At 38.7% G+C, this 26,078-nt stretch overlaps 1 protein-coding gene across 1 annotated transcript in view; it reads left to right on the forward strand.

The window, feature by feature from the left end:
• The window catches only part of SEC24D (SEC24 homolog D, COPII coat complex component), a 99,976-nt gene that overhangs the window by 65,478 nt on the left and 8,420 nt on the right, over positions 1 to 26,078 (forward strand). The window contains exons 12-21 of the mRNA XM_021684463.2: positions 3,849 to 4,040; positions 4,808 to 4,901; positions 12,712 to 12,828; positions 13,835 to 14,005; positions 15,032 to 15,128; positions 15,259 to 15,404; positions 16,396 to 16,534; positions 17,361 to 17,479; positions 22,268 to 22,447; positions 25,352 to 25,543. Of these exons, the coding sequence (XP_021540138.1) occupies positions 3,849 to 4,040; positions 4,808 to 4,901; positions 12,712 to 12,828; positions 13,835 to 14,005; positions 15,032 to 15,128; positions 15,259 to 15,404; positions 16,396 to 16,534; positions 17,361 to 17,479; positions 22,268 to 22,447; positions 25,352 to 25,543 (1,447 nt within the window). The remainder of the gene's footprint in view (positions 1 to 3,848; positions 4,041 to 4,807; positions 4,902 to 12,711; positions 12,829 to 13,834; positions 14,006 to 15,031; positions 15,129 to 15,258; positions 15,405 to 16,395; positions 16,535 to 17,360; positions 17,480 to 22,267; positions 22,448 to 25,351; positions 25,544 to 26,078) is intronic.

Here is a 26,078-nt window from a genome sequence, read left to right on the forward strand (position 1 = left end):
CATGTGAGCCTCAAAGAGTGAACTCTGGACCTCCCAGGAGTAGCTTTGTTTGTATCTATGAAGCTCAAGTCATAATATTCCCAAGGATGGTTTGGAAAAGCCTTGGGGATGTTTAAAAAACATTGAGGTGATTTCAAACTGAATTCTAAAATGAAGAATGAACTGGGAGCAAATTGAAGATGGGGCATAAGAAAGGCATGTGATGCCTGCTGACTGTGACTGTAGCTTCTGTTACCTCATTCTTAGTGATACTTGAGAAGTGTGGACTACCTGCTGAATATCATATATCTCTTTTTTTTTAATATTTAATTTATTTATTTGTCAGAAAGAGAGAGCATGTGAGCATGAGCAGGGGGAGGGGCAGAGGGAGAAGCAGACTCTGTGCTGAGCAAAGAGCCCGATGTGGGACTCGATCCCAGGACCCTGGGATCAGGACCTGAGCCGAAGACAGACACTTAACTGACTGAGCCACCCAGGCATCCCTGAATATCATATATCTTATAGACTTCTCTCACAGGGCTGTTTTAATTCTAAATCTGAACTTGGAGCTTGAATAATATGAAAGAAAACTACTCTAATTTCTGGAAATGATGTCTGTCTCTTTACCTTCTCTCAAACTGGTTAGATTAGGCTATCCTCTTCTCTTAGTTACCTCACTAACCCCTTGCTCCTTTCCAACACAGTGTGATATGAAGTGTATAACCTGTTGATATAAGTCATGAAACTACACTCCTTCCTTAGATGTTATCATGACTTTAATATCCCATTGGAGCAGATTGTGACTTTAGCAAAAGATAGGAGAAGAAAAATAAAAGGATACTGCTAGTTATTCCCTGCTACTATTTAAATATCTCTCTTCAAAGTTTTAATTGAAGCCAAAATGCCTTTTCTTCCTTTATCTTTTAAAACAAATCTGGTTGCTTTTTTTTCTTCCCTGAAGTTTGTTTTGGGCTCTGTATGTGTATAACTTTCTATTTTTTATGGTAAGATTGCCATCAGTCTGATTTACTTTCCTTGAACCAGGTAATATGCCAAATAGCCTTTTTAAAGCACAGTATATGTCTTGATTAATGTCTAAGGTATGTTCATCTCTTAGCAAATCTTTTGAAAAGTAAAGGCCCCATTCTTTACTATTTAACTTTGAATTTACATCTTTGATTTTGCCAGATGCCATTTCTGTCTGATTTCTCTGGAATAGGAAAGAAAAGATTTGAAATATTTCATCTGTTGTTCAGATCAAGCAGTTGGGTTTTGTTTTTTTTTTTTTCCTGGTTGTTTTTAATGCTGCTGTAGCTAAAATGTTCAAAATGCTTGATTTTTGAATATTCTGATTCATCTAGTTACTAACATCTTCAGTATTGCTCTGTCAGATTCATTCCATTAAAATAACAGGGACATGTGTGGAAGGAAGTGGTAATTGAAAAGCAAAAGAAGAAACACGTGTTGTTCTGTGTGATATCCCTTATGTAACTTTATTAAATTTATATAGAATTAATATGAAGGAGAGGCTGAGATTTCATTTTCTTCTGGATATGATTTAACAAGGCAGTTTTACTGTTGAACAAGAAAATTTTAAGATAGTTCTTTGTTTCTCAAACAAATTTAAAAAAATATATATTCCCATGAAAACATATACTAATATTTTGCAATAATGTGAGATGTTCTGTTAGAAGTTTTTTAAAATGTTAGTTTAGATTTTAAGTGAACCCTGTGAATCCCAGGATACGCCTTTCCCATCACTTGAAAATGTCCAAATCCAAGGGGAAATAGCAATCTAGATTCTTCTCTGTAATTTTTCTTTTGTGTCTTTTGCCTTAATTGACTCTAAATTAACTATTAAAAGAGAATAAATGCCCTCAGGATTTGCCGGACATTTATCACCTTATGTAATAAAAGGTTTACTCGGAAATGGGAGCTTAGCCAGTGGTATGCTGGTAAACTGGATCTCAAATAAATAAAGCCTTATTTGTAGTGTTTGCTTATTCCTGTGGTGTAAAATACTTCCAGCCAGGCCGATTTTGAACTAGCAAGGCGACATCACTAAACAGGAGTTCAGAAGAGATGCATATGATCAGTTTATCATTTTGGGCTCTAACTTGCCATCCTAAATACAGCATTTCACCATCACGATAATCATCCTGAACATACCTCTACCTCCCCATGTTATACTAGACCCTGTCAGGAGCAGAGAGCATAAACTTTGGGTCTTTATTGGTTTATAGTCAAGGATTCATGGTATGTTTACTAAAAGGCACTATATACTAAGAGCCCAGTGAGAATGATTTGTAGAAATTTAGAAGAGGAAATAACTTCTGGTTGGTAGCATCAGGGGAGCTTTGAGAGAGGAAGAGTATCTGTGCTTGGTCTTAAAGAGTAAAATTCTAATAAATGGCGGGGGGGAGGGAGAACATGAGTACAGTCTAGTATAATGGTTAGTGGCATGAAATCATATAGTTTAGGATATTGAGGGGGGTGAGTGGGTGTATAAGTCGGTGTATGTGCAGTTACAAAGGATAAGGATACCATTTCTGAAAATTTTGCAAGAGTCCAGAGTATAAACATTTACCAAGTGCTTTTGGAAGGGATTATGAGGACCTATTTAAACTGCCCACCCATTTATGAAGGCCACGGTGAAGAATAAATACCCTCAATTATTAAAGGAAGTAAAGAAGAGATAGAGTTTAAAGTCAGTAGTTTGTCAGCCTGTACCCTGCTGAAACATCAAAGAAATTGGGAAGTCTGCAATGGGATCAACAATTTGAACTTAAGATCCTTTCATCTATATATTTTATTTTCCTTTCTCTCTTACTCAAGTAACTCATGCTATGTGCAAAGTTTAGACACTGAGCATACTAGGTACTTTTTAAAAAAAGTTGTCCCTAAGCAAAATAAGTTTTACTGATATCTAAGGATCAAAGAAAATAGCATATATCTTTTGTGGCTGTCATGTAACCATTGAGCAAGGTTATATCCACCAATGAAAATTAGGAAGAGCTTCGGTAGTATTTTAGGAGGGAGGAGGGAGAGGAAGGGAGACAGAGAGAAACTTGGGTAAATATTAACTGGAGCTTAGACCATTCAACTCTGAGTATACTTCATATAGACTTGAATAAGAATATTTATGCCTTACACTCCTTTCAGGAAGATCAAGGCCTTATTTTGGGATTTCTCAAAAAAAAAAATGCTTTTTGTTTTGGTTTTAGAGCTTTTATTACCTTTATTGTCTTGCCATGACATCACAAATGGCTACCTAATAAGAATTACATCATCAATTTATATATGTGATTTATTTTATATATTTATATAGTATATGGCTCTCAAAATCTCTCAATTTCTATTGAGATTCTCTAGAATCTGTAAGAAAAGAATCACATAGAAGGAGCAAGTCCTTTCTTGATAAAAATAGCTATCTGTTTGTAATCTGAGTGTGCCTTTCTCTTGCTTCAGATGTTCCATTTGTTCTTCTGACCTTCTGGTGACTTCTGAGAGAGCTTTGTTTATGAAGAATGTAATACGCCTAGCGTGTTTATAAAAAAAAAAGTACAACTTGTAATTGCTGTGGATTGAGAATACCTATATTAAAGAAAGGAATATATTAAAGAAATATATTTTCATATCTGTTTGACTTTACCTAGAATTTTGACAGCTTTTTTCTTTATCAACTTATTTTTTGTAATATCCCCATCCCCTACTGTGACTCAGTATTGTTTACACTGGTAAACAATAATTAAGAGCAAAACTTTAAACATCTCTTCCATATATTTTATAGAAGGTGTACTTAGTGAATTTCTGATAGAAACCTTTCATAAATATATGAAAGAACTTTAAACACTATGTTTTTCTCATAGGGAAGAGCAAGAAGAAACTTCTGCAATCCGAGTTGGTTTTATCACATATAACAAAGTGCTGCATTTCTTTAATGTAAAGAGTAACTTGGCCCAGCCTCAGATGATGGTGGTGACCGATGTGGGAGAAGTCTTTGTTCCTTTATTGGACGGTTTCCTTGTCAACTATCAAGAATCCCAATCAGTGATTCACAAGTAAATATTAAGTGTTTTATAATTTAGATACAAATCAGGTATCTGTTTTTAATTGTTTTGAATCAGTCACACATTATTTTGTTTGTCATTAGCAAGGGGGTTTTAACACATGGATTATAAAACTCCATCATTTATGTTCTATTTTAAATGTACACCAATATCTAAAAATAGGAGTTTCGTTTTGTTTTTTTAAAAAGAGAGAGACAGCAGTGGGGAAGGGGCAGAGGGAGAGAGAGATAATCTTAAGCAGGCTCCATGCCCAGCGTGGAGCCCGATGTGGGGCTTGATCTCATGACCCTGAGATCATAACCTGAGCCAAAATCAAGAGTCAAGACACAACCAACTAAGCCACCCAGGCGCCCCAAGGAGGAGTTTTTTTTTTTAATACTCACACTCAACCAGATCAGTCCTTTCTCTTTGCTGGAGAGAGAAATTTCCTGCATATGAATGAGTGTATTCAATGATGATGGTAATAACTGAAGATACAGCCACTGTTCCAAGAATTTATGGTTTACGAAGTCAAAAATGTAAATGGTATGCTTTTGTAAATGTTCCAAACAAATCATAAATTTTGGTTCCAAGACATGCCAGGATATCATTCCCTAAGGAATGACCTATGAAAGTCACCCATAGGTGTTTAGTGTGAAATAAATACCATATGTATTTATTTATTATTGTTTAGGCTTGAAATGCTAGTGATTTATTTCTTGAAGTTTATTACAAATATGTTAAACATTTAAAACCTTTTACTCATTCATTTCTTATAGTTTATTGGACCAGATTCCAGAGATGTTTGCAGACTCTAATGAAAATGAGACTGTCTTTGCTCCTGTCATCCAGGCTGGCATGGAAGCACTAAAGGTGAGAAGAAGTCTTTTTTAATTGCAAGTAAATAAATTTTTAAAACACAAACACACACACACACACACACAGGAAGTTTCATCTATGAAAGAAAATACAGCCTTCTTTAAAACATGTAGTTTGCTGGAGGCTGTTCCAAACTTCCCTACAAATCTTCGGAGGATGTGGCCCAAACCATGGATTGCTCCCAGTGTTTACATTCCAGAACTATTAGCATCTGAGCAACTGATTTTGTCCGGATTTCCAGTTTAGCTCCTCCCTTGGCTTTTATATGAACCTCATATGATCTATTTTAAAATTACTTCAACAATATCAGAACCAGATATGAAGGGAAAAATCCCCATATCACCCTCTCCTTCCTTGGGGTTTTCAAACATATAAGGGCAAGGCCCCTGTGACAGTCGGTGACAGATGTGAATGCCACGCAGGGCCTTGTTGAATGCCCACAGCAGATGCAAGGTTGGCCGTGGCTTCAGTTGGGAAGCTGAGCCCTAATGACTCTGGTCATTTTCATAGTAATAAAGACAGTAATCTGTAGAAGGCAAAATGATTGAAAAGTACTGACTGTTGGGGCGCCTGGGTGACTCAGTTGTTAAGCATCTGCCTTCGGCTCAGGTCGTGATCCGAGGGTCCTGGGATCGAGCCCCGCATCGGGCTCCCTGCTCCGCGGGAAGCCTGCTTCTTCCTCTCCCACTCCCCCTGCTTGTGTTCCCTCTCTCGCTGTGTCTCTCTCTGTCAAATAAATAAATAAAATCTTAAAAAAAAAAAGAAAAAGAAAAAGTACTGATGGTTGATCATTATTACCTTAGCACAAGAGTCAAACCACTTTGACCTGCACAGCTAGTGCCTAAAAAATTGATTTTCAAATTTTATTGTTAAAGTTAAATTGAAAATAACTTTTAAAATAAAATGGCTAATAATAACAATAACAGTAGCAATAATAACAAACAGCAAGAATAATGCTAAAGAACTGAGTTTATGAAATATTTCACAGAAATTCTGTGTGTAAACATTATAGTTTTGTTTTGTTTTGTTTTAAGATTTTATTTATTTGACAGAGAGCATGAGCAGGGGCAGAGGGAGAAGCAGACTCCCCGCTGAGGAGGGAGCCCAGTGTGGGGCCCGATCCCAGGACCCCGGGATCATGACCTGAGCCGAAGGCAAATGCTTAACTGACTGAGCCACGCAGGCGCCCCTGTAGTTTGGTTTTAGTACAATGATTCTTGCTTGGGTTTTCTGATCTTCAGAGTATTTACTCATTGAATAAAAAATTGCAGATGTCCCTTAAAAATCTTCAGGATACATGTCAATTTAACATAAAATTAAAAATAAATTTTACATCATAAAGTGACTTGGACAAGTTAGGGTCCGTCTAGTGGAAACCAGTACTAATCATTGGTTGGGCTATAGAAAGACATGGGAATTCCTATTTTATTCCACATTATGGAAAACGAATATTTTCCATTTCAATTTGAAAGAGTTTTGTTGTTGTTCTCTCTTCCAGTAAGGTGTCTAGAAATGCTATGTAAATTTCCTGATATATGATCATCATACATGAACCTATGAGTCTTTCTACTCTGAGAAATTAGTACTGGGAATAGAATTGTATTCATGTGCTCTTGCCTGAGAGGAAAGATGAGTGGATATTCGTAAGCCAGCACATCATCAGTTAAGACAGTAGAATGGGAAGAAGAGCATGGGCTTGGCTTCTAGATCACTCAAGTCAGCATCCCAACCCAACCCCATATTTCATTTCTGAAAGGGAGCAATGCTGTCTTGTAATGATGGGTTCACACTGGCGGTCCATGAGAGGTCTAGAGGCTATTTAGCAGCTTTGAAAGACAAAATAGACAAAGCAGATTTGACCACATGCATTCCATGTGTCGGAAATGTGGTGTTACCTAGGATACATTACTGGGAAACCACTGTGTTGGTAATAACTGTAATGTTCTTTGACGTTACTCATGCACTAACAACTGAAGCACTCAGCATTCTCAGCGCTCACTTACCAGAGGCCAGTTCATTTCATCCAGTGTATTTTTGCATCTTTTGTGTGTTATTTTTTGTTACATTTGCAATTTTATTGTTAGAGTAATTAATGTACTCTTTTACACTGAAGTTTAAAAATGAGAACCAATATCTAAATAGAACAACTCTGAATAACTTCACAAATATCAATGTTAATATGTAGTAGTATTCTTACAAAGTAAAAGAACTGTTGAGGTGCCTGGCTGGCTTGATTGGTGGAACGTGCAACCCTTGATCTCAGGGTTTTGAGTTTGAGCCCCAAGTAGAGTGTGGAGATTCCTTAAAAATAAAACCTTTAAAAAAAAAAAAAAAAGTAAAAGAACTACCTTTATAAAAGGTAAAGAACTGTCTTTTTAAAAAGATAGGGAACTGTGTTTGTCAAGTGACACGGCTGGACTTAGGTCCTGCCGGCACCTGCCCTCATGCAGAGGTAGGATAGCACTCCACTCTGTGGGAGGAGAGGCAAGGCAGGCCCTCCTCAATTAATGAGTCACAGGGTCACGTGTGAAAGGGTGCCTGCTTTTTAAAAATGCAGATTTCTGGCCCCTCTCCCAGAGATGCTGATTCATCAGCTCCCCAATTTGTGCTACTGATCACCCATATTTGGGAACCACCAGCAAAAGGAATTATTACTCACTGTGCCTTACATTATGTTAACTCACCAGAAAATTGTGTACCTGACCCATACAACTTTGTATGTTACTTTTGTACTAGGAATGCTTTCACTTCCCCATGATTTAACATCTTGCCCTAAGGTTTTCATCAGTGGTTAAATTAAGAGAAAACACTATGAAGAAAGTTTCTTTCTTGTGTGCAACATTAAATGAAGACATTATTGCATATTAATCAATTTCTTACATGTGAAAAGATTCACTAGCTAGTTCCCTAGAGTCAGTTTTTACAAGCATTATAACTCCTAATGTTCCTTCTAGCCTTAACTACCAAGAAAGATACCAATCATACTTAGGGTAGATTTTCTAATTTAATTATTTCCTTTCCATGACCTTCTTGCTGATTTCCAGTTCTTTACATTTACCTTGGTGATTCTTTTGTATGTGTATCTTTCACTGTTTCTTCAAAACTTTTTTATAAGTAGGTAGTTGATATTTAAAAAAAAAAAAAAAACAACAAAATAATGAGAAGTTTCTCCTTCATCTGCCAGAAAGATTCTGGGTGGTTATAATTCACTGTGTAAGAGCAGACACTGCTGTAGTACAGTTGGAACTTGTCTGCAGTTTATGCTTTCTGCCTTCGAGCAACTTGGTTAGGTTTGGATGAAGAAAATAATTTTTCCAAATAGGATAAAAGTGTGTGTGTGTGTGTGTGTGCGCGCGCGCGTGCATGATTGTTCTCTGCCTCTGACAGTGAGAGTATCTCCTCATCTCTTCAGGCCCTCTGTGGCTAAAAAGCAGTCAGGCTTAAATGTGGGTAACTTACATACAAGGGCCCTACAATGCTTGTCTGAAGTCATTATTAGGCAAAGAGCTAACATTTTTGAGCATTTGTAGGGTAGTATCTAAATATTGAGGAGACCACATCATTCATTCACTTGTTCTTTCAATCAAGAAAGATTTATTGAATGTTTGTTAGGCAATGTGAGGACTACTGTTCTAGTTCTAAGTTGCTTACAGTGTGGTGGAAAAAATGTAACTCTGTAATACAAGACATATTTATTGCTTGTATTCCCCAAAAGAGGGGGAGGGAAGGAGAGCAAAGAGTAACTTGGAAAGCCCAGGACTGTGGCTGGTCAGCTGAAGTGCTCAGGGGATTATGCACAAGAGGCCAGAGATGAGAGTCTCATCCTGTGTTGACAGGGAGTAGAAACTGAAAGAACATTGAAGTGCAGTGTTTTTTGTGTGTCCAAGTGAAGACATTTTAGAATTGGACTCCCCCATTTGAATTATAGCTTTATTTTCTATCAGCTAGATGCCAAGTAAAATCTATATATAATTAGTTGTAATAAACTTCTTGAAGCACAGTTGACAAAAACTAACAAACAACATGTGCTAATTTGTCACAAAGATAAGGAGAGAAGGTTTAGAAAGTTCTTACACATACTTTCTCAAAAGTCCCTGAACTATTCAGCTGCAGGCTTCGATACACTTTTTTTTTTTTTTTTCCCTGTTGTACATGCATCTGTGACCATGGCATCTTGTTCTCTTAGTGCCTTTTTTTCCACATAGTCTTTCAAAATCTGCATCTCTTCTCAAAATCTGACACTCATAATTCAACTACATGTGAACTTCTGGTATTGTCTTTTAACTTGGCCAAACAGTAGTTTTCTGAGTTAGCTATTACTTCCACCAGAAACCTAAATAAAATAGAATTAGGCAACAAATTGGAAGAAGTGGCCTTTAATGGCTATGCTTCAAATATATCACGGGTTGGGGAAATTTATCTTTGAGTTATCTTAATGTATTTCTACATTTGATTTCAAGGTGATGCATCACAACATTCCTTCCATTCTTTCTAAAATTTAAGGAGCACCTTTAGAGTGAAAGCACTAGCTAGACCCAGTAGGGCTTAGAGAAACACACTGTAGAAAAATCAAGGTCCTTCCTTTTTCATGAGCCTGTGACCTGTAGAAGACAGTAGGATACATAAAGTGGTGATTTGGTATCATTAAGTCTTATCTGCAAAGTAGAGTGGGGACAGGGAGGTAGAGGCAACCAACTCTGTCGAGAGTGATATTAACATGTCTCTCAGAGGAATGGACATTGGAGTTAAATTTTAAACAGTGGGTTCTCCAGGCCAGCCTATCTCAACCTGGTTTCCATCATAATAAGAATGAGCTATGTCATTGTCATTTATCAATTCTATATGGTACATTAATGTGGACACAATCAGATCTTGGTAAAAACGTAACAGATTTATAGGGATTTAAAGCATAGAATGCCCTAGGAGCTTTTTCTTTTATTGCTTCTTACAGAAGATTTTATAAGTATATGATTAATGAAATTATAAATCTAAAATTAAGCCATTTTAATTGGCTGATGAATTAGAAACAAATATGGCTATTTTATTTTTCTCAATAGTGAACTTTATTTTTCTAATGGGTCTTGATTTTTTCCTTTAGAGTTTTGCTCCGTGGGTAATATTAACAAGGCAATCGTGTATGTTTGATTATAGTTAACACCATGTACTGGTTCATTGAATTCTCTCAACAATATTTTAATGTAGCTGCTATTTTTCCTGTGTCACATATTAGGTAACTGAGGCTTAGAGAAGTTGAGTAATTTGCCCAATATCACTCAGCTGATAAATGGTTGGGACTCTTGTCTATGCCGATAGGAACTAGGACCCATGCTCTTAAGTACTGTGGTATACAATTACAGTACTTGTACGAGCAGAGAATATCTAGATGGATGGAAGTGAATGACTATCTAGGTGGATTGACAGTGAATTCCTTAGGGGAACTGGGTGGGCCAGGCAAGAAAAGCTGGGGAGAAGATGGACTTTTAAAAAAGGTTTCATACCTTTTCTGCTACTTGAATTAAAACAAACAGAAAGTACTTTTATAACAATGAGAGTAATAGAAATAAAAAAAATTAGTCCTAGAATTTAAAAATTTTTAACATGTCCTTATCAGTATGACTGTAAATTTTACTCAGATTTAGTCGTAGGAACGAATGTGTCTTAATTGGCCAAAGTGTTGATAGTGTCTTTTTCATGTACACGTAGGGTCACTGCCTATGCTTCTTCACTCACTCATACTTGCCTTCTTTCTTAACTTATGCTGTATCAATAATTTTCAATAGAAGGCTAGTGCAGCAATAAAATCCCTGCTCCGTGCTGACCGCAGCAAAGACAAGACGGTGCACAGGTTATGCACCCCTCCCCATGTGTCAGCTGTGACCCACTCCACAAAACGGGTTGAATGCCACTTAGTGACACACATTAGGACAAGGCTGAACTTGATTCTCTCCATTTGTTTTTCAGGGAAGTTCTTCACAAACCCATGTACCTTGGTAGTAGTAGCAAATAACTTACAACACCTCTTAACAGCTGACCCAGGCACAGCAGAGTGTGCCATAACCCCAGGCCTTTGCGAACAACAGCTCCAGGCCAAGAAAAGGGAGACATGGATTCCAGCTAAAGGAACAAAATGTGCAAAGATACGGAGTTGTGTAAAGCACGTGGTGTATTCCGGGAAGGCAAAGCTTGTATCGTGGAAACTTCGAATGCACAGGATGGCAGGGGTTAGGAAATGGGGAGCTCCAACTGAGCTCCAGAGGGCCTTGAAGGGCCAGAGGTTCACTGGCTGTGTGACCTGGGGCAAATGGGATGAGCCTCAGTTTTCCTAGCCTTAAAATGCAGACAACGTTATCTTCTGCACAAGATTGTGAGTATTAAATGAGAGATGTGTCCGAAGGGCCCGGCGCAGGGCTGCCACAGGGTTGTTGGCAGCAGCTCATCTCACTGTTTTTTTACCCTCCCTGCTCCCACACAGATAAAAGAAAATGGACTTTATCATGTAGTAGAAAGTCCCCAGGATTCTTTTTTTCTTTTGCCCGTTATAATAACCATCTTCATTTGTAAAAATCCAGATATAAAATGTATTCTTTCAGTCTTTCCAAGTTTTCCTTTTTACAAAAACAAAAAGGCACATAAAAACCCTCCCTGCGGTCATTCCCATAGACGGTGTTTGTCAGGCAGCCCTCCCCCCCCCCCCCCCAAGGAGAAACGCCCCATACATGATCAGAACAGTTACCTTTATTGCAGAGAGTGCTCTGGCAGCAATATGCCAGGATCGTTTGGAGAAAGGCAAGATTGGAGGGGTCAATATATTGAATCATTTAATTTCAGTAAATTTTGCTTAGTAGATTACTTCTTAGATCCTTAAATAAGATTTTAAATATTTTTAATGCTGAATCAACTTTCGTGGAGCCTAAACCATCTTTTTATTGCTTCCCAGGGACGACAGATATGTAATCTTGATCACTCATTTTTCCTTTTGTCATCCTGCCTGATAGCTGGTTTCTTGTGTCTGTTGTCGCCACAACACTGCTACATTCTTGTGCATTCTTCCTTGAAATACCACTTCAGGTGTAATCTATGCTCACTGAAGGTTTCAAAGAGGGGCTTCTGTTGCACCATGATCCTGGGACTTCTGTTTACTTTTGCATCATGGGATTCACTTGGTCCTGAAAGTGTTCTGTAGGCTAAACGAGAAAGTATTTCCCCTGTAATACATCCTCTTACTAGTTTTTCAAAGCGTCATGGTATAGGGAACTACATTTAAATACTGGCTGTTTCATTCACAACTTGTGTGACTTCGGGCAAATCACTATCCTATCTAAGCCTCAGTTTCCCAGTCTATAAAATGGAGAGAATAGTACTTGCCCAAGGACACAAAGGTTATTAAGAGGATTAAATTATATATATTATATATATTTATAAATTATATATATGTATATAGATATTACATGTAAATATATATATAATTTAATCCTCTCAATAACATATATATAGTGTTTGGCTCATAGAAAATACCTATATTTTGGGGCACCTGGGTGACTCGGTTGGTTAAGCGACTGCCTTCGGCTCAGGTCATGATCCTGGAGTCCCGGGATCGAGTCCCTCATCGGGCTCCCTGCTCGGCGGGGAGTCTGCTTCTCCCTCTGACCCTCATGATCTCTCTATCTCATTCTCTCTCTCAAATAAATAAATAAAATCTTTAAAAAAAAAAAAAGAAAATACCTATATTTTAATTTATTTTCTGATTCCCTTAAAGTAGAATTTCCCCACCCAAGACATTTTCTATATATTTTTTTTCTTTTAGGCAGCAGACTGTCCCGGGAAGCTGTTCATCTTCCATTCCTCCTTGCCTACTGCAGAAGCACCAGGGAAGCTCAAAAACAGAGATGACAAAAAGCTGATTAATACAGACAAAGAGAAGGTATTTGTAAACAATGGCCCTTTGAAGTGTCCCTGTGTCAGTTTTTAAAGGGCAGTAAAGAAAGAGTGAAGGTGTCCTTGTGTAAGAAAGGGAGAGAAGCTAAATGTAATGCATAAATCCAGGACACTGTGTATTATAGGAATATTTTGAATTGCAAATAATTTAAGAAATGTTATATTCCTAGAAAAGCTGATTTCTGAAATAGTCCTAAATTAAAATAAGGCCTCAAACTTTTTTCATTGTATAATCTGTGTAAGAGACTAGGTGATAAGACTGTTACAGAAATGGGGGGGGGCGCTTGGGGGTGGCTGAGTCCTTAAGCGTCTACCTTCGGCTCAGGTCATGATCCCAGAGTCCTGGATCGAGCCCACATCGGGGTCCCTGCTCCACGGGAAGCCTGCTTCTCCCTCTCCTACTCCCCCTGCTTGTGTTCCCTCTCTCGCTGTGTCTCTCTCTGTCAAATAAATAAAATATTAAAAAAAAAAAAAAGAAATGGGAGTGGGAGGAGATGCAGGAAGGAGATGAAGGTAGAGGGAGATTGTAGACAGCACCATATAACAACACTCCTGAGACAGGAAGTAGAGGTACCTGATGCTCAAAATGTGCTTTGCTCAAACCCTCTGACAGTATAGCCATTGCTGGGGTGACAAGTCAGTGGGAAGGGTAAGACTATGGGGTAGGCACCAGCTACTGGCCACATGACACCAGACAGGTTGCCCCGTGTAGGTCTGTAAAGGTAAGACAGCAACGTCAGTTTCATTAGCGCTGTTGGAGGATCAGATAACATTGCTGGCACACAGACATTTCATACAGCACGAGCCTGGCACACTCTGGGTGCTCAGTGAACGGCTGCCGCATTGATGATGACCATACTTCATTCCTTCAGCCCAATTCACTTAACTGGAAACAGTTTTTCCTTCATTTTAAAAGAAGTCAGCAGAAATTAAAAATTGAAACCAAAAATATTTTGTGGTTTTCCTTTTTCCTTTTGCCTCTTTTTCCCCAGACACTTTTCCAGCCCCAAACACATGTCTACAACTCACTGGCCAAGGAGTGTGTGGCTCACGGCTGCTGTGTGACCCTCTTCCTCTTTCCCAGCCAGTATGTGGACGTGGCCTCTTTGGGTCTCGTGCCTCAGCTCACCGGAGGAACCCTTTACAAATACAGCAATTTCCAGGTAAAAGCCAGCAACTTGTTCACCTCAGGTTTTCTACTGCCATTTGACTTGAGGCGCTTAAATCATGGGTTAAGAAAGCTATTCCCCCTTGTGGGCAGCTGGCAAATGTAAATGCTGTAACCCATGGAGATGATGTATATGTGATTAAGCAATTCCTTTCCTACTCCCTAAGTATTTGGCAACAGAGAGAGCTCATTTAGCCTCAGATGTGAATTTCAATGTAAGTTTGCATGATGGGGAAAAATACATTCTATATAAAATTTTAGTATTTAAAATACTGTTTTTCAAAATGACTATGTATTTGTTTTAAATTGTTACAATTTGGGGGGGGGGGTCCATTCATGATACCCCTCCCTTCCAAGCCTGAATTAAGAGACAGAGTCATGAGAGAGTAAAAATGTGAGCCCCGTACAGACTTAGGTCTGTAGGCAAGTGGGCTTGTTAATGCTTTACCTTTCAGTGTAACAAACTTATATACCCAGGCACAGGGTGGGCACAGTTACAAGCTTCTCTTGTGGACAACTGTACCTTCAAAAGTTACCATATCGAGGGGCAAGAAATGTGTGCCTCCTACAGGCAGGCTGTCTCCCCAGAAAGAGGATCCAGAATAGACTAAGCTATGCCTACCCAGTTCCTTTACTCAGACTTACTACTCAAATACGTCACCTGCTCTCACCTGAGAAGAAGGGGTCAGGGGAGTGCCTCTGACTTATGTACCTATACATGGAAACATGGAGTGGGAATGAGTGTTCCCCCAACATAAATGACAAATGTTAATCATCATCTGTTTTTATTTAGCATCGATAAAATTATTTTTAATCATCTAGCTACATATTTATATTGTAAAATAGTTAAGGGATTTGGTAAGACCAAAGGTTGCAAGTGAAGTAAAATTGAAAAAGCTTTAAGAGTCCTTTCTAAGATACCTGGATAAAGTGGGTTTTAATCAAGATTTTTAAAATGAGAATTGTTATTTTAAGTATTTTACTGCCATCTGGTGGGCATTGATCCTACTTTATTTTTCAGATGCACATGGATAGCCAACAATTTTTGAATGATCTCAGAAATGATATTGAAAAGAAAATAGGATTCGATGCTATTATGAGGGTTCGTACCAGCACAGGTAATTTTCAGTTGTACTATTTTCAAGTCTCTGTTGTGTAATTGTTTCCTCTTCAAATTAATAACGGACCAGCAGAGAAAATAGTAATAAATTAAATAGGAACAAAATTTCCCTTTTTCCTCATCATTAGGTTTCAGAGCCACTGATTTCTTTGGTGGAATTTTTATGAACAACACCACTGATGTAGAAATGGCAGCCATTGATTGTGACAAGGCAGTGACTGTGGAGTTCAAGCATGATGACAAGCTTGGCGAAGACAGTGGAGCCTTAATCCAGGTGATTTAAAATGTATTCCCATCTTTGGTATTTTAGTTTGTTACTGACTGGTCAGTGGGGAGACTAAAATACCATCAACTGAGTTAGTCTCTCTGTAAAGAAATTCAATTCTATTTCTCCCCAAAAGTCATTAGGCACTCTGTGGTGTATTCTCTGCACCCTGATTTACATATGCTATTTGTAAGAAGTCGTAATTGTATGTCATTGCATGAGAGCCCAGCAAACTGTGGTCAGTATTGTAGGCATGAGCAAACTGCCAACAATGTTCACTTCTTTTAGGCTTTAGCACCCATTCATTCATTTGTTGCATTCCTACCAAATGTCAGACACCATGTTAAGTGCATTATTATGTTACATGCAAATATAAATAGAATTTGGTTTTGTAGTAAATAAATTTAAGCAGAAGCCATGGAGATCTTGAATTAAAACAAGAACAATTATATCTAATGGTCATAGTTTTCAGATACTAGCATCACCCTTAAAGAATGGAGAGGGGGTGGCATTAAGTTGAGGAAGAACTAACTAATGTTTATTTTTTGATCACAGATATTTGAAGAAGTATATACTTGTTTGCATTCTTGAAATGCATATATCAGCAGCATACGACTTAAGTACATCATCAGAGTTAGTTGCATGTTTTTAAGGGAAGTGAGGCTTGAATAGGGCTATGGTCATGAACGTGAAAGTCTTATTTCTGCACCTGAATCCCTGGTGATGAAATCTGAGATATGTGAAAGTAGACTAGCGGTAGATGCAAACAGATACTCATGTGTGAAAGCCCGGTTAAAATTTAAGTTTAAACCAGTGAAGTGCTACATAGAGACCCAGTGTATGAATTGTCATTATACCTCCCTTATTTGTTATTGTTCAACGTGGAAGAATTTAGAGGTCTCTGAGCTGTACACACTGTTCTCTAAGTGTAAATAAGATCAGGCTAGCTTGGGTGGACATGTTGACCAGAAAACATGTGTCCTTGATCTTGCCTCTGCAGTGTGCTGTGCTTTACACGACCATCGGAGGTCAGAGAAGACTTCGGATTCACAATCTTAGCTTGAACTGCAGCTCCCAGTTGGCTGATCTCTATAAGAGCTGTGAGACAGATGCCCTTATCAACTTATTCGCCAAGTCAGGTAACACTGCTAATCCTGTGGTGCAGTGTATCTTGCCTAATAATTCAGTCAAGACTTGTTGGTTAATTGAATTAGTAACTGACAACTACTCTGGTAGCACAGCCTTTTGGTGGGCACATTCAGAACTTATAAAAGCAGAGTGCCAGGGAGAATAGTCAGCATTTCTCATTCCAGATTAATAATGAGATAACTCAGTTCAGGCCCACACTATACAGTTTTATTCAAAGTTTCCTTCGGGGGCTGGGGGTGGGTTCTGAGTTGAAATTTTGGAAGGTAATACTTAGACTGTTATTATGGTATGTAAGTATGCCCTCTAGCACCTGGGGATAATGGAAAGGGACTGTCCCTAATGTTGGGCTGAACTTGCCTATCCATACCATGATAATTACGAAATGGGAGGGGCCCGAGTTGGAATTTTCTTTGGTTCCTTCTCCCCTCCACAACCCCCGTTTGAGATTCTACACTAAAGTTTCGAGGAAACAGCAATTCAGCCCATAGGCATTCAGGACATCAGAAGATGGCAAATTGGTCTTTCTTTTTTCTGTGTGTAGAGTTCTGTTTATAATATTCTGTGGAAAAATCTGGACCAATTACCTACCTTTTATTAGAGGTAGGCCCTTGTTCTCCATTGGGTATATCGTTATACTTAGTAAAATGGAGAACATTAACAACTGACTTTAACATTTTAACACTGTTACTCCTTGCTGGGTGGTCTGAAGATAATAGCAATTTGTTGTTTATTATTATTATTATTATTATTATCATTTGAAGGGATTGATTTCTGAGCCAAGGCTTTGATGCCCTTTTCATTGTTTTGTGCAATTAGCATTTAAAGCAGTTCTACACCAGCCCTTAAAGGTCATCCGGGAAATTCTGGTTAATCAGACTGCCCATATGTTGGCATGTTACCGAAAGAATTGTGCAAGTCCATCTGCAGCAAGCCAGGTGAGCCACTTATTGTACTTAGATCCTAAAGTGATACTAAATGTACGTTCTTTCAGCATTTGGCTATTAAAGGTTTATGATGTTCCAGGCACTTAGATGCTGTGCTTAATAAACTATACAACCAAGAAGATTGAGAATGCATTTGGGGAGGCTATGGTCTTTTTACAGCCAACATTAAAAAACTTCGTGGCTTTACAAGATGCATGAACCAAAAAATGTGTGTGCCTATTGGGTTGACAGTCACTACATTATGTATAAATAACAGAATGTTATATGTAAGAAATGTCATAATATAAATGGGATTCTCTTTTGCTTATAAAGATGACTATATGGTTAAGAAATGTGTGTGCTTAAATATCTTTTTAGGCATGTTAACAATTGTAGTTGATATGAGCAAATGGCAGGAATGATTTCTTTATATTTTATAAACATAAATATAATTTCTAAATATTGAAATTCTTTATATTTAAAAGTTAATAATAGGTATAAAGGGTTTTGAAGGAAATGTCTCTGGGTGTCATCTACTAACTTGGAAATTTTAGAAGATCCTTTAAATAAATCTCGTTGAGACTCTTTTGGGTAAAAGAAAAAGAACCTCATGTTCACATTTATTTTTGTATCTGTTCTCTTGTTCACATTTTTCCCTATGTCAGTCAAAGCTAAATGGTACTTTTCATAATTTCATGTTGAATATCTGAATATAGAATTTGGATTGAAAGAGAAGACAGCAACAGATGGGAAAACTTTCTGGTTAACTCATTGTCAGAAGTAGTGGGTACTGATAGGATGTCTGAAACCCCACTCAAAAATAAACCTTGGGCTCCTGGGTGGCTCAGGCAGTTAAGCGTCTGCCTTCGGCTCATGTCATGATCTCAGGGTCCTGGGACTGAGCCGCGCGTCGGGCTCCCTGCTAAGCAGGGAGATTGCTTCTCTCTCTCCCTCTACCCCAATCCCCTGCTTGTGCACTTGCTCATGCACGCTCGCTCGCTCTCTCTCTCAAATAAATAAATCTTAAAAAAAAAAAAAGCCTTTAGCAGCAGAGATAATGTAGATAAAATCGGGGGGGGGGAAATTTCATAATCTGGGTAAAGAAGGAAAATGAAATGCAGTTATTAGCTTGGACTTTTCACAAAAATTCCTTTCTGTGCTGTTCTAAGTGATTAAATTAGCCACCCATTCTCCTGTCTCCTGCGTTGACAATCACATAAGCAGCTCTCAAATCTCTATGTTAAGTGTCAGTTCTCTTTATTAGCTAGAAGATGTGACACTTCAGTAACTAAATTCCAATATCAGTACAATTTCACAGTGTACTTGTTTAATTTATACAAAGCCCACCAGGTGCACCTGGAACGAGTCTAATCATGAGCATTTTACACCCCAGTTTTACTGTTTGTTTTACAGCTCTGGAAACATTATTCTGTCTCTGGAGTATCTCATACTTCAGAAGGATTAGTTGAAGGAGAACAGGTACACTTAGTGTCCTCTCAGAAAGTTTATTTGCTAATGTTAAAGCAATTGGATTCAAAGACCTTAAGTTAAAAACAAATCTGTTGCCTATTTAAGGAGAGAAATAAAATCTGTCTGTTCCTTCTGGTTTAGAAGTTAAAAGCTTTGTCTCTACTACTAGATCATCTGGTTATGCAATTTAATTACTTCTGGAGGAAAAACATGATGATACCATATTTTCTCTGAAAAAGTTGATAGAGATTATTCCTGTTCTTATGATGAGATTTTACTTTCTCTATGAACACATTTTCAAATTACATTTCAACTAATGATGCGCTTTAAGAAATGAGATAATTTAGATATCTTAGGATTATCCAGCATGGAGTGGGGAAAATTTAGGGATTATAAGACTTAGTGACAGTAGTATATTAAAATATACCATTACTTAGAAACATGAAATGGCTGGACTTGGGGTTCTCTTCAGAGAATGTAACTTCAGATGTGCTGCCCTCCCATATTTCACTTATGAGAAACAATATCTAAAATTCCTAAAGGAATTCCACTCTTTTCCTGTAGAGCCCAAAGTTTCCTTGATCTAAGCAGGACTACGAAGGAGCTGTATACTTGGATTATTTGACACTGGACCTCAGAAGATCTGCTTTTACTGAACTTCCAGAGCCAGGACTAGCTTGAGGCAAGAGAAGCACTTAGGGTATAAAATTTAAGGCGGCACTTACTCTGGAGGTCATATTTTGATGCTGCGTTAAGACCTAAAACTACAAATGAGAGTAAAGCAATGTTTTGAGTTTACATAAGCAAGGTAGATTCTTTTTATTAAATCTAATAACTCACTCTTCCGAACTTAAATATATTACATCGTATGGAAGTACAGTGACTTCAAAAGGCAAGTCAAATGCACTTAACTGCAAATAGTTTTTTTTTTTAAATTCATTACCATTCTGTCATTTCAAAACTCAGAGAAGAATTCTCTAAATTCAATCAAACTGAACTTGTGAATTTCTACAGCTTCCACACTTGTACCTTTTTCTCCCCCAAGAATGATTGTTATTCATGGAGGAGATCTAGGGAGGTGGGGAAAGATTTATAGAGTCCATCTGTTCCCACATTTTCTTCCCTACCTCAAAAACATTGGCAAAGACTGTCTCCTTGGTTTCTTTCATCCTAACTCCATTTTTTTCTTCATCATCAATTTTCCTCCTTATTTACCTCCTCTGTTTTCTTCTGTCTGCCCCCTTTCATTCAGTCTCTTCTGGTCAGACTTTTAGTCCTATAGGGTCATTGTAGGTCAGGAGTCTCACTCCTTGGTGGCATTTAGGACAACAGATTTTTTTTTTTTTTTAAGATTTTATTTATTTATTTGAGAGAGAGACTGAAAGAGAGAGAGCATGAGAGGGGGGAGGGTCGGGAGGGTCAGAGGGAGAAGCAGACTCCCTGCCGAGCAGGGAGCCCGATGCGGGACTCGATCCAGGGACTCCAGGATCATGACCTGAGCCGAAGGCAGTTGCTTAACCAACTGAGCCACCCAGGCGCCCTAGGACAACAGATTTCTAAATTGTCTTAATATAACCTGATTAATGAGAAGCAGCCAGTGAAATTACAAGATAATATTTGAAAAACTGTGTACATGCTTCTATATGAGAATCTAAGAATATTCTTAATCCATAATATGTAAGATGCCTAACTGGTAACTGGCCCAGAAACAGCATTAAGGCCACATGGCTCTGGAATTGGATTATGATCTGGTTCCTACATCTTTTTTTTTTTTTTAAGATTTTATTTATTTGACAGAAAGAGACACAGCGAGAGAGGGAACACAAGCAGGGGGAGTGGGAGAGGGAGAAGCAGGCTTCCCCGCGGTGCAGGGAGCCCGACATGGGGCTCGATCCCAGGACTCTGGGATCACGACCCGAGCCGAAGGCAGACGCTTAACGACTGAGCCACCCAGGTGCCCGGTTCCTACATCTTTTGATCATATTTTTCCTTGGTTGAAAAAATAATACAGTAGCATATGTTGTCAAATAAAAACCTTTTATGCTAGAGAAAAAAAGAAGAGTATTCTGCTCTGATGAGGAAACATGCATTTAACTGTCTTTGAATCTCTGAAAAGAGATCAGAAGGAGAGGGGAAACAAACCACAAAGTAGAATTGTCCTGAAATATGTTTGCCTGAACCAGTTAGAAAACTGTCTTACACATTCTTTACTTAGTAGATCATGAGAAGAAACTTACGATGTGAAAGATTTAAATGGAGGAATAAATCCTAACGGAGCCTTGGGGAAAATTTTCTTTTCAGGGTGGATTCTGATAAGTATCTATCTTTTCATCATTAAGAGAGAACGCTAAGAAAGCAATCATGAATGTATAGACCAGATATCTAGAAGTGCTGCATTGTGTTGTTATTTGCAGCATCATATTACAGTATGTACAGAGGTCACATAAGCCAGAGTAGGGATGGAGAGGAAAGTACAGGTGGATCAGAAAGACAGAATTTAAATAATTAATTTACTAATAGAAGGTAAAGAAAAAATGAAATTGGGTTCATCTGGTAGTTCTGATATCTCAAATAGGAAACGTAAGAGGAAGAACATGTTTATGATTTCCTATTTTAGTTTATATCTATAGTGTTGCAACCTCCTTGTTATGTTTTATCTATTTATATATCTGCCATCTCTGATGGACTTTGGCATCTTGTGACATCGACTGTCCCTTATTCCTCTATCGTTGACACTTTGCATAAAACCCATGACACAGTGGCATTCAATATGTGTTTGATGAGCTTATGACTAACCGTGTGAGTTTAAGATGCATGACGTGCATAAAGGAAGAGATATTTAGTGGGCAGTTGAAAAAAACACAGTTCTTGAACTCAAGAGGTTCGTAACACAGATTAAGAAATACTTTTTTTAATTGTATTTAATAAACACGTGTGTGATGCTTACCGTGTCCTAGGTTCCATTATAAGTGCTTCACAAATTAATAATCATTTAATCCTCCTAACAATCCCATGATGATGCAGGAGATGGGCTGTTCCAGTTTTAGATGAGAAAACCTAGGAAAAGAGAGAATGATTTGCCCAGTGTCACACACCTGTTAAGAGGCAGAGCCGGGATTGCATTCTGCCAAAGGACCTAGAGAAAACTAACTGCTGTTGTTTAAATACCTCATGTGTTTGAGCACATTTCTGTGCTCTATGTGCTTATATGTGTTATCATTTCATCCTCACAATTACCTCAAAAACAAATGTTTTTGTCTTACAGGTAAAGCTCAGGGGTTCTTTCTCATAAACGCCAAGCATATGAAACAAATGTCTTTCTTTTTTCAGCTTATTTTACCAGATTCCATGAAAGTATTACCAGTGTACATGAATTGTTTGTTAAAAAATTGTGTGCTGCTTAGCAGACCAGAGATCTCAACAGATGAGCGGGCGTACCAGAGACAGCTGGTCATGACCATGGGTGTGGCCGACTCTCAGCTTTTCTTCTACCCACAGCTTCTGCCAATAGTAAGTACAAGGCAGTGGTGCATTTCCTAGAGGAATCTGGAAGGGAATCATATTTTGTCCCTTTCCATATGTTCTATCTGGAACATTTTGTTCTTAAGAAATTTAAAGTCACAAATGCCTTCAGAATGTGTCATGTGGGACTGAGAGCAGAGGCTTTTTAAGTAAGTATTATGCATCAGCATGTGTTCAGTGTGGCGATGGTGATGGTGGGGGATTTGAGGTGTTCCTATTCCAGTGAATTGCTCAGATAATTGCTTTTCTTTCCTCATGCCCAAACTGGCAGATTGAAAAGTTAGTAAACAAGTTGGAGCAAGCCAACCTTCAGTTGTTCAAGAAATCTACCTTATAGCATTAAAGGCAACTGATACATATGTATATGGGATCTTACGTGCACACATGTATTTGTTTCTGTACAATGTATGAATGTCTAAAAGTCACCACATTTAATTAGAATGGCTATGATTAGCCTTGACCAAATATAATTAAGGATTTACAAATCAGATATATTTGAGGCCACCTACACTGTACAAGGGACCAACTTCACTTGTCCTTGGAGAATTTACTTTGCATGTATTCCATTTATTTGAAGTCAATCCTTGATGTTTTGTATGCCTCTGTGCTCTGCAACTAAGCTCTTTTTCCCTGAGACCTAGCAAGTTCAAATTACAATTGAGGGCTAGAAGAGGGGAAGACTGGTGGCTTATTTCTAATTCCTATAATGAAGGTCATACTTGGGCTGTCAGTAACAGTACAATCAGTATTAGAAAGAGTTAAATTAGGTTGGAAATTAAAAGCTATTAATTCTTTCAATCAATATGAACATTAGAATTCCTACAAAATGGTTGGTTTTCAGATAAAAATGGATTAGCAACAATCTATATGCCAGACAAACTAGAACTCCAAGGGATAAGAACATCACCACTCCACTAAAATCCTTTTGCCAAGGTCACCGGTGGCCAGCATGCCGCTAAATCCAAAGCACAGTTCTTAGTCCTTCTCTTACTGTTAACAGCATCTGACACAGTTTATTTCTCCCTCTAGGAACACCTTCTTCACTTGACTTCTTCTTGTTTCTCTGCTTCTCTGGCCACTTCTCCTGCTACCTCTGTCTGCTGTCAGAGTACCCTGGGGCTTAGTCCTTGGGAAGCTTCTCTTGTCTATCTGCACTCAACCCTGTGGGGGGGGCTCATCTGTCCTTTCAGTGTCATTTGTATACTGATTCCCATGCTGTATCTCCAGCCGGACCTCTGTCCTGAACTCTAGATGTGTCTATCCTGCAGCCTACTGAGCATATCTCGGTGGGTGTGTAATGGGCACCTTAAACCAAGCCCTGAGCTCCTCTCTACACCTGCTCTCCTGCAATCTTCTCCATCCCCATTTACCTCTACTCTCTCTTGCCAATTCTTCAGGTCCAAGCTTGCCGTCACCCTTGGCTGCTTTAGTTCCCTTATCCATCACTTCTCATCCACCAGCAAACGTGCCAGTTCTCCTTTCCAAGAATGTCTAGGTTCTGACCACTTTCTCTCCTCATCTATCACCACTCAGATTTGAGCATAATCATCTCTCCCATGGACTGCAGCAGTACCCTCCTAACAAGCCTTGAGGCTTGCACCTTGGCCTCTCCAGTCTGTGTTCGGCATAGAAGTTAGAGTGATCCTGTTAAAATAATTATGAGCTCATGTCCCTCCACTACTCAGAACACTCTAGGATTTCCCATTTCAGGAAACACCAAATTTCCTACTGCCTTGGCCCAGTGCCATCTGTACTAACCTCCTCTCCTTTCTGTCTGACCTCATCTTTGTTACTGTCCACTTCCTCACTCTACTCCAGCCACCGTAGCCTCCTTGCTGATCCTGAAACATCTGAGACAGACTCTTACCTTAGGATCTTTGAACCAACTATTCCTTCCATCCTGAATGCTCTTCCCCAGATAGCCCCAGGGCCCTGTCACTCATCCTTCAGGCCTACCCAAAGTTACCTTCCCAACAAGCCTTCTTGGACTAGCCTAGTTAAAACTGTACCACCAGCACTGACATGCCCTATCCCACTTTCCTGCTTTTCTTCATAGCACTTAACACCATTTAAAATTCAGTGTTTTTCTTTTTATTATGTTATGTTAATCACCACACATTACATCATTAGTTTTTGATGTAGTGCTCCATGATTCATTGTTGGCGTATAACACCCAGGGCTCCATTCAGGACGTGCCCTCTTTAACACCCATCACCAGGCTTACCCATCCCCCACTCCCCTCCCTTTTAGAACCTTCAGTTTGTTTCTCAGAGTCCACAGTCTCTCATGGTTCGTCTCCCCCACCGATTTCCCCCCCTTCATTTTTCCCTTCCTACTATCTTCTCTTTTTTAACATATAATGTATTATTTGTTTCAGAGGCACAGGTCTGTGATTCATCAGTCTTGCACAATTCACAGTGCTCACCATAGCACATACCCTTCCCAGTGCATCTTCTTCTTTTTTTTAACATGTAATGTATTATTTGTTTCAGAGGCACAGGCCTGTGATTCATCAGTCTTGCACAATTCACAGCGCTCACCAGAGCACACACCCTCCCCAGTGTCCATCACCCAGCCGCCCCACCCCTCCCACCGCCCCCCACTCCAGCAACCCTCCGTTTGTTTCCTGAGATTAAGAATGCCTCGTATCAGTGAGGTCACATGATAAAATTCAATGTATTTTACTTATTTTATTTGTTGCCTCTTATTCCTTCCAAAAAATGGTTAGTGTTCAAGGTAGCTTGAACAGTTACTGTCTAATGACTAGAATAATGCCTGGCACATAGTAGACATTCATTAAATATGCACTGGGAGGTGAAAGGAAAGGGGGGAGAGGAAGAAAGGAAGGGAAGGATGGCAGACTTACTAACTCTCCTGCCTTTGCCTGCACAGCACACATTAGATGCCAAAAGTACAACACTACCTGCTGCTATCCGTTGCTCTGAGTCCCGTCTTTCAGAAGAAGGAATATTCTTATTGGCTAACGGTCTCAGCATGTTCTTATGGTTAGGAGCTAGTAGCCCACCAGAACTGATCCAAGGAATATTTAATGTGCCATCTTTTGCACATGTCAACACAGATATGGTGAGTATTTTTTTTTCGTTGTTTTTGTGGTAATGTACAAATTCTTAAATGTTTTGTGTTCATGTGCAACCACATATTACAAAGTAGAAAAAACAATAAGGCATATAATCCTTTATAAGAAAGAGAGTTTAATGCTTTAATGAGTAACAATTAGCTGGTGTAAAGTTATTTGTATAAAGTATTCTCAAACAACCAAAATATATGACTTTAAATAGAGATTGCCCGACACTTACAGATCATTTACTATGTGTTCGTCACTGTGCTGTAAATACTTTAAATACACAATCCCATTTAGGTCTCATAACAAATCAGTGAGATGGATATTGCTGTCAACATTTCATAGATGAATTGATTGAGGTTTGGAGACAAGTTCTTTCAGGTAGTCAGTAGCAGAGGTGGAAAGCGAATTCAGTTCTTAATACTCTGTACTCCTCCTGGTGCTGACTTACATATTCAAAAGAATGCAGAAATCTTTCATACGTGTGCAGCTACAGTCTAAGACTATGTCAGACTAACGAGTTGCAAATAATCTTAC

This window comes from Neomonachus schauinslandi, chromosome 2, assembly GCF_002201575.2.
Source record: "Neomonachus schauinslandi chromosome 2, ASM220157v2, whole genome shotgun sequence".
Taxonomy (NCBI): Eukaryota; Metazoa; Chordata; class Mammalia; order Carnivora; family Phocidae; genus Neomonachus; species Neomonachus schauinslandi.